The following is a 12,105-nucleotide window of genomic DNA, read 5'->3' as shown; positions in this document are numbered from 1 at the left end:
AGTCCAGGTGGTTTGGGACAAGATGGACCGCAGAGTGAGCTCAGGATCTCTGGGATTCCTTCAAGATTGTTGGAAAACCATTCCAGTTGACTGAACCTCATCTCGACAAAGCCAAGAGCATCCAAAGCAGTAGGTTGTTATTTTTAAGTATCTGAAAGTTAAAACATGTTTTGAATTATATGCGTTCATTCACAGTTTTGACGACTTCAGTGAAAATCGACAATGCAATAATAAAGAAAACACACTGGATGAGAAGGTGTCTGTCATGTTAAGTGGACTCACTCTGACAGTACGCCCGCCTCTTAACGTCACACGTGTCCGTCTCCAACTGAACTCAAAAACGTTGTTGCCTCAGGTAACGGAGAAGCTTCATGCCATTCCAGAAGCGTTTGAACGGCTCAATAAAGACGCTGACAGACAATCAGTATGAAGTGTGTCTGCAACAGGTGCTGGACAGCGCCGAGTGACGGAGGGTCGGTGCTCTGATTCTTCACTTTTAACCTTCAGAGATATCAGGAATCACTGTCAGTGGCCATAACTACCACAGTGCTGATTTCACTAGTTTGTGAGCAGCAATTTTAAAGAAAGTGAAAACTGGCGTTTCGTGTCAAAGAGGCAAAACCACATTTGTGAGAGTTTAAAGCCACCTATATATCATTTTGAGAATTCGCTGCGTGCTAAAAAACCTGCCGGATGACACGTGCCAGGTGTTGCAGGGATGTGTTGCAGTACAGCAGGTTTTCAGCTACGACACTGCAAAGCTTATTTGTCTACAACGATACAAACCTCTCAATGGAAACTTACCGAGCTTAAAATAGCGCGAGGTGTATACATTTTATCTCAAGTGGTCCCAGCGGGGATAATGTCCATTATCTATGTCTGCCGGAGTTCAGATATTTCAAACATGAGGCATACTTCATAGCTTGAATTTCAACTTGACAACTTTTTGTTTGATTTGAGGGAATGGTGTGAAGCTGAGAGTGCGAGCAGTACTAACCTTACTCGGGTTAATACATATGAGAAAGAAATCAGAGATTTGTTTGACTTATTTCCGATGGAGCTCAAACTAAAACCAGGTGGCTGGTTGCACGCTCATAAAGACAATCATTAAAAAAAAAAAAAAAAGAATCTTAATAATATTAATAGCGAGAGATGACATCAAACATTATTAAAACAACATGCGGAGGAAGAGGAGCGTACCTTAAAGGCATACTTGCGACTGATGTGATCCTCAGCTCCCACAGGTGAAATGACATAGCTGGGCAGAGGAATACTGCCCAGGACCGCTTCCTCTCTGCTGTCTGGGGGGGGGAGAAAAGGGAGACAGAGGAGTGAGGCGGCGTGAGGAGTCAGAGAAAGAAGAGAGAGAATGAGAGGGAGGAGAGGTTTGGGTGAGGAAGGTGAGATGAGGCACGGCAGAGATGCAGAGGGAAGGACGGAGTGGGGGGAATAAATATCGCTCATCACCCACTAATTTCATTGGTGCCCGCCACTGGTATCATTACACACACACACACACACACACACACACACACACACACACACACACACACACACACACACACACACACACACACACACACACACACACACACACACACACACGTACGTCTGTCACATGCTGACATCAGACTCAATACACACTCAAGCATGCACATGGATGTACACAATGTTTTTCTGCCCGGGGGGTGGGGGGGTGTGGGGGGGTGGGGGGCTTCACATTGACTTACATTAACTTCCTGCAGACTTGTATGGAGATAGAACGACTACTTGGCTGACTACTTAACCTCACGACAACATGGGGTGAGGTTTGACTGAGATTCTTTTTTTAATTTTTTTATTATAACTCCTCCATGAAGAGACCTGCTTAGTACTGTGTTTGGATGCTATGCTGTGTGTGCGTGTGTCCAACAATTACCACGTCATAAAACTCAGAATGAAAGGAAACATCCCCATGCAGCACCTGCCTGCATGTTTTTGCATGTGCAGAGAGGTGATAAGGCGGCGGAGTGGATTGCAGGGGTAATTGGTTAAAAATAATTCAAGGACCTTTAGAGGAGACATTCCCTAAATGGTGGGCGAGACAGCAGTGAGGTCTGTTTTATCACAAGCACACACACACGCACACACGCACACACACACACACACTGAGTGTGACAAATAGAGTGAAATTATACACAAACAGCACAACACCGGAGCTCTATCTTTTTTTTTCTTCACCTAATAGCATTTTCTTTTAGGTTTGGGGAGAGAAGAGGCTCCATCTATCAACTGTGTTCTGTGTTTAAACTGTGTCGTGTGAGGGTGGGGGAAAAAAAGGGCTGTCAGGAAACTTCCAGCAGTAGAAAGTGTGTTCACGAGGGACACAGAAAAGGAAACTTGTGACTTTGAGAAAGCAGATCAACAGCAGCAGAACTTCCCACACTGAATGTGGGAAACTTTTCAGATCCTAGAAAGGTTTGATGCGTCTTCACATGGTTTTGTGTCTGCATGAGTCTTAATGACCCCACTTCTTTCAAATCAGGATGAAAAAGCAATACATTCAGTTTATAACTATTTATTTGCATTGCAACTGCATATTTTTTTTAGACAAAATTACATTATAAAACAATATATAGTGAACAATCAAAGTAAAAGTCAATACAATTGCATTTATCGCCAACAACTTCCTGTTTTTGCTTTTCAACTCCAACAGCTTTTACCATCAAAATATTATGTACAAATTATTTTAGGAAATTCATCATCGACCAATAACAGACCTGCAGCTTAGCCTGAGAGCGTAGAGCACAAGTTCACCTTTTGATACATGAGAGCGGTTAGCCTTGCTTTCATTGGATTTTGATATACATCGATTTCTGGCGAAGGACTTTTAACCACTTTGAGAGGAAGATAAAAATAATTCAACAAGAGTGGACTTTTGGATTACTTGTGACGGTTGGGCCTCCTGGTGTTTACTGCTCCACCAAGCTGAGTCAGCAGCAGGCATGCGGCTCCTTGAGCCTCGGTCCCACTGGGCAGTACGTGGTGGAGCGAGGCGGCACGGTAAGGCAAAGCTCACCCAGACCCAACTCTAAACGACACGCTAAGCAGTCACACACTAGGTGTGATTGGATCAGATATCAGAGAAGATGAGCATTTCTAGTGCAGCTGCAGGCTGCACCAACCCGGCAGGGAACTTGTCCACACCTCTCATTTGATCGTTTCCCAGCTGATCTGGAGAGAACGGCGAGATGGATGAGTAGATCCAGCTACGTCCGCTGGCTCACATCACCTGAACGAATGGCTGCAGTGGATGGGCCAAAGCCAATCACTCAGGTAACATCTCCTCCTGAGCTGCAGCTTCAATACATGGGAATGGCAATACTGAAGAAACAGCCTGTTCTCATGGCTGAAATTCAGGACCAAGGCCGGATTGGGGTAAAAACACCTTGATTACAATATTGTTGAACCTTTGTCAGCTGTGAGTAAATGTTGGAAAAGTGTACAACGTTTGGCGTTTAAAAAGTACATTTCTCATGGTGTGGTGGTTTCTTCCAGGTATCCTGTTCGATCCTCCGAGTGCAGAAAGAGGAGTGTGCAGAGCGTGCCTGAAATGGATGAGAACATCCAGCTGCGCCGCTGAAAAACACCACATGGGCAAATGGCTGCAGGGTTATGCAGAAGCACAATGCTAAGTCCTCCCTGTGACTAACGCAGGAGGCCGAGGAGGAGTCGGAGGACAACTGACAAGGGAGACCCCCCCCCCCCCCCCGGGTGACAAGGCGGAGTAAGACCGCATCCTTTCAACAGAGCAAACGTTCCAAATGGACACCTGGGCACCACGACACGCTCACTGCTGGAATTATTCTTCCCTTTGGGATGGTTCTAAATCCTGCTGCCATTTTGACTTTGGATTAAAGATTAAAGCTTACCAATACATCAAAAACAAAAGAGGTCATGATTATCATTGTTTCTTTTTTGATCAGTGAAGGGTATTTTCTGTCTGGTTTAACCACTTGGGCCTGGAGAGTCTTCATCACATGACTCATTTACGATGATGAAGTGGAACGGCGCGCGCCTGCTGAGACTACATTTAAAAAGATATGTAAAGTGCATATTTTCAGCTTTATACCTTCTTGATATTGTGATGTTGGGCCAAGTAAAACCAAAATTTTGGGCCACGCTCGGTGAGCAGTTGGAGACATTAATATCCATTTTGTTTTCATTAATTTGTGAACGATCACTGATAAAGCAGGCTTTCTGTGCATTCTATATTTATGTACAGTACGTACAGTATGCCCCAACCCCCCTCAGGCTCGCTGAAGTCCTGTTTTCACACAAAAACCCATTTTACCCACAAAACTTCCTATTTTTTAATAAGGACTTGATTGGATATGTTGTTACTCATGGTGCAGTGGAGAAACTGTGTGTTGTTAGGAGCTGTACAGGCAGAGATGGTAACATGTCACCCAGCTGCCGGCAACGTCTGAGTGACTGCCTACCCAAAACCCTTAAAACTGAACTTGAGTTCAAAACAGTTGAAGCTTTAATTACTTCAGACATTTTATGTAAACGGAGCAGACGCTGCACAGTTGTTTTGATGAAGTCAGCAATATAGCTTCCGTGCTGATGGTGTGTGGAAAGGTAAAGGAATTTGACACCTGTGGGATTAAGAGTGAAAAAGTGTTTTTCAAAGAAAAACAATGGAAGCATCTTTTACAACTGGAAAGAATACAGAAATCTCATCTTTACCACCCGGAGGGTACATTTTGTGTGACACTTTAATGAGAAGATCCTGCTTTGCATCTCAATTATGTTTCATAAACATGCATTCAATCTCTATTTTTTTTTCACGTGAGTCTTTTTGTGATACAGTAATTTTACAGTAATCATGATTGGTGTCTGTGTCAAAAGTCATTAGAATGACTTCCCTCCGCTCATAACGTGGGAAACGGGTTTTATTTCATATTTGGAAATCGTTTTGTGGTCATTGAAAGAATGGATGGAAATGAGAGCTCAATATGGAACTGGTTCCCCACAATGCACTAGTCTGTGGTCCTGGAAAACCTCTCAATACAAGTTCAGACCCGTTTTTCAGTCCGTCTCCAGCTTGTTTTGGTGCACAAATGTGTTGACACAGCAGTTTTCCAATCTCCACAACTGAAGTGCACTAAAGCATCAATGGGACCAGTTTGTTTTCATCAAATCCAAGTTGACAAGAGCGAACACGCTCCTGAAAGTCACCTACAAGTCCAGCTGTGCTGAGAAACATGTAAAGAGGCAGCGCACGGAATGTGACGTTTGTGACCTCATTCCATCGCCGTGTTGATTTGAATTGGTGATGACAGGAGGGTTTTCTACTTTTCTGCAGAGTTTTTGGTGGCTGTGTTGCCTGTTAAAGCCCAACTTGCATCCAAGGGTATTAATTAGCTTGGCGAGGTTACGACTTGTTTACAGTCATTATGAGAAAAGGCCAGCGGTAGATAAATAAGCCTCAAACCTCGTTCTCTCGCAACTAGCAGCAGACACGGGGTTGTCTAAACAGCTGCCTGACTCTCTAAAAATGAAAACAAGTGATGCTCACACAGCAAACACAGCAAAGTGTTTTCAGACGACTGTTTGGTGGGTTCAAATGTAATTAGGAAATGGCTGTTGTGTTGCGCAACTGTGCCTGCGTTCACATAATAACTATCAGTTTTCTTATGAGCGCTGACAGTTTTTATGCACATATTTAGAAATTCGTCTTCCATGTTTTTATTCAAATGATGCCCGGGGGTCTTAATTATTTTACTTCAGGTTGTTCTACAGATTCATCTGCTTTATTTTAGTACTTGCTAATCAGTGGGTGATAATCTCTGTTTCGCACAGAGTCGGTTTCTCAATCAGACAAACTCAGATAAACGGAATACAATCCTTTATCTCTTGATAAGCCAAAACAACGAATGATTGTAGAGATTGATTTGTGTGAAAAATGATGAAATGCAGCCGATTAATTTTCTGTAGATCAACTGGTGGATAAATCAAGCCTGTGTCTGATTGAATCTGAATTAGGTTTTTTTTGTATGTATACGTTTTCATTTCTAACGAAACAAATTCTGCAGGCCTGACAGAAAGTAATAAAGTCAAAATGTAAGAACACAAAGGTTGATTTCACCCTGGTGTCCACACAAGCAGACGACGAAGTGTCCCAAGAATTCTGGAGTCCGGCGGTAAGGACGTGCAGAGGCCAGCGGTGATGGAGCTCTCTTTGTTCACATGTGGACATTTCTATTGAGCTTGATGTAGGCCTTGAATGTTGAACTGCAGCTCTCTAATCATTTTTTTTTTAGCAAATAAAAAATTGAAAAAACCATCAATACCCCTCAGTCAATACCTTGTAGAGCTGCCTTTTGCTGCAAGTCCTTAAGGGGAAGACGGGACCAGCTTTGCACATTAAAAGATGGAAGTTTTTGTCCATTCTTATTTGCAAAATATCTCAAGCTCAGTCAGATTGTCTGAAAACAAAGTGTCAAATCCTGCCAGAGGTTTTTGTTTGGCTGAAGGTCTCTGGGCTGCTTCTCTGACCAATGCTCTCATTTAGGTGGATGGCCATGTTTTGGTAAGTTTACAGTTGTGTCAAACTCTTTCCAAGGTTCAACAGGTATGAATACATTTGCAAGCCACTGTACTCTGGTATAGAAATGAATGTTCATATGTATTCCAGTGAAACAAGTGTAGAGTTTAAATTAGCCTATAGGATTACATGTTAGGTAGCACATGGTTGCAGTGTGTCAGCTAATTGAAGCCTGCTGTGAATGATGGGATAACAGAAATGTAAAGTTCTTACTGATGCCTTTTTCACTTATTTCTTTGAAAGAAAAAAGTAGACTGGTAGAACATGTCTGCATGAACTGTGTGGTAAAACACAGATTTGAGTGTGTATACTACAATATATGCTTTTTAAAAATGTTTCTTCTAGTTTCAGTGACAAAAGTGATGTTACATGTGCAATACGTTATCTATATATTTATCTAATGACAGGTCATGGGGCTTTAAAGCCAGGTAGAGACAGGCAAACACACTCTTCTGCACACAGAGCTTAGATGAGAGTTGAATATGAAATGATTTGAAGGTGGATGTTTGGAGATGTAACAGCCTCTGGAAAAACAATTCATCTTTCAGTGCCACGTATGAAGACGTTGTCTTCCAGTGTTTCAGTGAACCATCATCGCTGAGAGCAGGATGGATGGGCTTGAATACTTGATCGTCTTTGGTATTGCTGTTGCTAAGCAGAGACATTAGTTCCACAAGCATGATGTCCAGTAGTTACCTGACTGATTTTTGCAAGGTTTTAGCGATTGTACGGAGAAGATATGTATTCCTTCAAAGAGTTCTAAATGTATTTAATTCATGTGAATGCATTAAGATTGTGACCTTTGACTGACTGAAGATTTAGGAAATTCCTTTAAAAAAGACAAAAAAAAAAAAGACAAAAAAAAGCTAAATAATAGCTGTTGATGGACAGCAGCAAAAAACATTTGTATAAATATTCGTGCCAATGGAGGAACAGGATCCTCAAAACTTTACCGTGAGACACCTGAAGGAACATAATAGTCTGTCACAAAACACTGAGTTGTCATTATTCTTGTCCCTGTCCCTTTAAGAGGCAAGGATTACTGTCATTTCTGGACTATTGAGCACTGGAATATAAGCCACACCCACCAAGTTTAAAAAGGAAAAAAAGAAAAAGAAATGTCGGAGTTACATGATGCACCTGAACACATCATCCACTATCAGCATGAAGCTTGTTAACCCTTAAGTTGTCCACGAAGGGTTCAAAGCATGTAAAAAAAAAAAAGAAAGAAAGAAAAAAAAAAAGTAGCGGTTTAACGTCCAGAAAGTACAGTAGAATCCTAGGAACCCATTTAATTTCGATTTCATTTTTTTTTTTCATTCTGCCAAATATTCAGCACGTACCAAGTCCTGCACCGTCGAGAGCCTGTACAAAAAAAATGTTTTCCCACAAAAACCACAAAAAACTGTCAAAGCGGAAGTGACAAAACACAAAATGAAGGGGAAACTGGTGGGCAGACACAAACACACATTCAAACAAAATGTTCTAGTTGTTTGTGTTGTTTGTTATTTTCCTCCCAGTTGGCTTGTATATGAAAAGGAGACAGGAAAAGACGAAATTGGCAGTTTTATGTAGAAGCTCCAAATCTATATCACATCATGTGCATTATGGAAATACTGACCTTTGTAGTAGAAGAGACAGAAATCAGCCAAGACGAACCATTTCCTCTTCCAGAGACGCATACCAGAGCTGTCCTGCAGGGAGAAAGAGGTGTGTAAGTTAAGTATAAATGAATAATGAGACAGAAAGTAGCACAAACTGAAGGAGATAACGAGAAGGATGAGAGAGCGAAGTTAAATAGAAAGAGAGGGAGGTAATGAGAAAGATGAAGGAAGAGGCCGAGGTGTTCTGGGGAGGGGGGGGGGTCAAAAAAGGGAAATGAGAGGAAAACTGAGCGAACGGAAGCGGATCCAGAGGGTGAACAGGAAAGGGAGCGACGAGGGGAGCGATCATTTGTCCTCGTTGGCCGACTTGCTGCGCCTGCCACAGCTGCTTCACCGTCCATTCTGTCTTCTCATGCTCACTGGCTGAAAATGGGGCCATTTAAGGAGGAGAGGAGATACAGAAGAGATGAAGCCACCTCAAACATGCTCGCTCCTCCTCGACCGAAGACGTATGCGCTTACAACGATGAAACACCTCATGTGAGTGCATGAAAGGGACAAATGGCACTTCATGCTTCACATCATTTTTCTTTTTGCCCTTTCTACTTAAACCTGTGTGTGCATTCAAGAGGCATTTTAAAAGATCCCTTCTAATTAGGATGTAATTGCAGCCTGTAAGCACACTGCGTGTGGGTATGCCTCTTTGTAAAGCCATTATCTTGCACAGAGGCCTTCTGATGGGACGGCACCAACTGAGGATATTTTAAGTACAACTTCACATAAACAACACGTGTGTCTGTGATTAACAGCAGGTGCTTTTTTATTGCCAAGATAAATAAATCAGCAGATGATAAAAGCAGGCCATTGAAGGAAATGTTACAGGAGCGACAAATCATGAAGGCTTGTCGTACCTGCATCTTCATCAATCCAGTGACATAATAGGAGTAATACTGTCATTGTATTACATAACTACAACTTTTAGACAAATTATACTCAGAAAAGCAGTTTCTAACCATGGATCAACAAGCAATAGCACAGCTGTATCAGGATTTTAAACATCATAGATGAAAAACTGCTGTATAGTCAGACCAATAGTGCATGAAGAGAGCAATGAACAGGAGCTGCAGTATGTCTGAACATGTCTGAAGCATCGGGGCTTTTATGGGAATTGCTGGTCGGGGTGGAAGATAGATATAAATAATATGGCATGAGGAGGAGTGAGATGTAAAATGTACGATCGGGTAGTGCTTTGTTAGGAGTTATCACGCAGACCTTTTTGAGCAATCTGTAATGTGACTAATGTACAAGTGCACCTCATGACATTCCAGTTGAAATAACAAATGGTGTACTGTACTCACACAAGAGCAACCAATATAACTGCCAGCAGAAAGGTCTTGCTTGTACTTTCAGTGTCACGCTCCACACCTCAGCAGTGCACACACCCCGATTGCCCACCAGGTTGTTCAACCTGAAGGCGAAGGATCGCACAGACTGCTGGAAGCACCTCGGAAGTGACTCAGTCGGCTAAATGTTCGTGACTGTACTAAAAACATTTCAGGGATTAGTTAGGAGTTCTGCCCGAAGCTGTTTGTATTAAATGATCCACAAATGAAACTGAATTGGAAAGGAGCAGACTTCATTCAGAGGGAGCTTTATTTCCAGGGGAGGAATGCAGAGCGGGCTCAGCTCACATCAATGGCAGGACTGTGATAAACAGCATCCGGCCAAACGGGGAGAAGTTGAGCATTCTAGTGCAACAAGATCAGATTGTGATGTCTCAAATTATAACATACATACGTGTCAATGTGTGGTTCTGTAAGTTGGTGAGCTCATATGCAAGTCTTACAATTCAATTCTGTGTAACTTGTTTCGATGAACAAAACAATGTTTGAATAAAAACACGTCACACCAGCAGGGATGCACTGATACCACTATCAGTACGAGTATTTGTACTCGGAAAACGCTCCCGATACACCTTGGTAAGTACCGTATTTTCTGCACTATAAGGCGCACTGCATTATAAGGCGCATGGAACAGACCAGTGGTCAGCAACCTTTATAGCTCAAAGCCATTAGTTACATTTTCCACTGATTCTAACACCCAGAGAGGTGCACACGCTTTATTTTGATAGTCCTACCTGCAGCCTATGCCAGGAGGAGAGTACACACAAAACCTTCTTCACTGCTGGTTGACAACTTACAACTACCGGTAATAAACTAAACTACATGAACTAAGCAACAAAAACACAACACAACACAATTATTACCGACACCACAAACCTAATATAACCCCCAATAATTGCATTTAAAACACCACAAACAGCTGCAATGAATTATGGGAGTTTCTATCGGCTGCACTGAGGAGCTCAGGATGCAAGGCATGATGGGAATTCATGTTTTGTGTTGTTGGAGGTTATTGTGGGTCGTTGTTGGGCTTGGTGTTGTGTTGATTGTGTTTTTGTTCCCCAGTTTAGGGAGTAATTATTTCATCTAGTTTATTTTGGTTTGTTAGAATGTTGGTGTGCAACCATGAGTGATGAATGTGTTGTGTGGAGTGTCGTCCGCTCTGAAGATCTGGTTGAGAAGTTAGAGTTGTCAAAATAAAAGCTTCTGGTTGTTCAGCTGTCAAATAGAAGTCTCCAGTAGAGCAATTCTTCCATATATAAGGCGCACCGGGCTATAAGGCGCACTGGCAGCTTCTGAGAAAATTTGAGGTATTTAGGTGCCTTATAGGGCGGAAAATACGGTACTACGTGACGACAGTTGTCAGCAACGTCGCACCCAGGTAAGCAAGAGTGAGGTGAGCCGTTTGGACATTCTTTAATATGAATGAGAATGACAAAAGAAATACAGACTGTAAATGATCTCTGAGAATATCAAGCGAAGGAGAAAGAAACACCAAAAACACGTAATCACTGGAGACATTTGGACCAGCAGAGTTAGAACGATGTTGCTCATTTTGCAACTGTGCCACATGCGACATGAGTTTCGGGGTTCACAGTCTTAATGCGACATACTGTCCTATGCATAATGTCGACTGTGAGGCTGGTAGAGGCGAGCATAGCGTCGACACAGAGGCTGTGCAGAGTTGCTCCACAGCAACACATAGCCTTCGCGCATCATTTGCCGATGGAGTATGAATTAGGCTTTATGGTATTTTATCAGCATACGTATCAGTAGTCGGCATCAGCAATTAACGACTCGTATTTTTACCCGTCCCTACACATTAGCGATAGTATTGGTCAGCAATAAATAACCGATCCATGTTGTTGCAGGCAGTGGGTGAGCGTGCTGACCTGCTTGTACAGCCATCCTCGGACCACCACTGGGACGTTGGGGTTCCTCTTGATGGACTGCTCCCGCTTCCCGAAGCTGTGCACCCTTCCACTCGACCGGGAACCCTGCAACACAAACAAACACACAAAGTTCTCATCCTGACAAATCCTTGTTAGAGGGTGGAACGTGTGTTCCTCACAGCCCTCAGTTATTTACCCCACTTGAGGCTCAGTGTGGCGAAGTCAGTTAAGCTTCTGCAGCCACTTTAATCACATTTTCTAATTGTGGTCTGAGTCGTATATTTTCCAGGTTTTGCTCCTTATAATACTCTCATGTATTCCACTTGAGTCGTCTAACATGGATCTAAATGATTTCAGAATGTCATTTTTATGTCAAATTCAGTTTTCTGCTTATTCTGATTTAATTAAGTATCATTTGAAGATGGTGTTATTTCCCTTTTGTGCTGCGATCATCTGAAGCAGGCTGGGAGCTGAATCATAAACACCAAATTGTCAATAATCCTAAAATGACCATCCCTATTTAGGGAGATCAATTACACACATGAATGTGTTGGACAAAAGTTTGCCTTGTAGCTAAACTGTCAGCTTGAATGAATCCATAATAATCAATAGTTA

General features: G+C 42.4%; 1 protein-coding gene across 5 annotated transcripts in view; it reads right to left on the bottom strand.

Annotated features, from left to right (window-relative positions):
* LOC308136603 (pleckstrin homology domain-containing family A member 7-like) overlaps window positions 1-12,105 on the bottom strand; it is a 172,572-nt gene that overhangs the window by 40,043 nt on the left and 120,424 nt on the right. For all 5 annotated transcript variants that reach the window (XM_080505016.1, XM_080505017.1, XM_080505018.1 and 2 more), the window contains exons 6-8: window positions 11,491-11,595; window positions 8,214-8,286; window positions 1,201-1,301 (exon numbers count right to left, since the gene is read on the bottom strand). In XM_080505016.1, the coding sequence (XP_080361142.1) occupies window positions 1,201-1,301; window positions 8,214-8,286; window positions 11,491-11,595 (279 nt within the window). The remainder of the gene's footprint in view (window positions 1-1,200; window positions 1,302-8,213; window positions 8,287-11,490; window positions 11,596-12,105) is intronic.

This window comes from Blennius ocellaris (assembly GCF_963422515.1).
Source record: "Blennius ocellaris genome assembly, chromosome: 11".
In the NCBI taxonomy this organism is placed as follows: Eukaryota; Metazoa; Chordata; class Actinopteri; order Blenniiformes; family Blenniidae; genus Blennius; species Blennius ocellaris.
The sequence above is the reverse complement of the archived record's forward strand: the minus strand, read 5'-3'. Positions and strand labels throughout refer to the sequence as shown.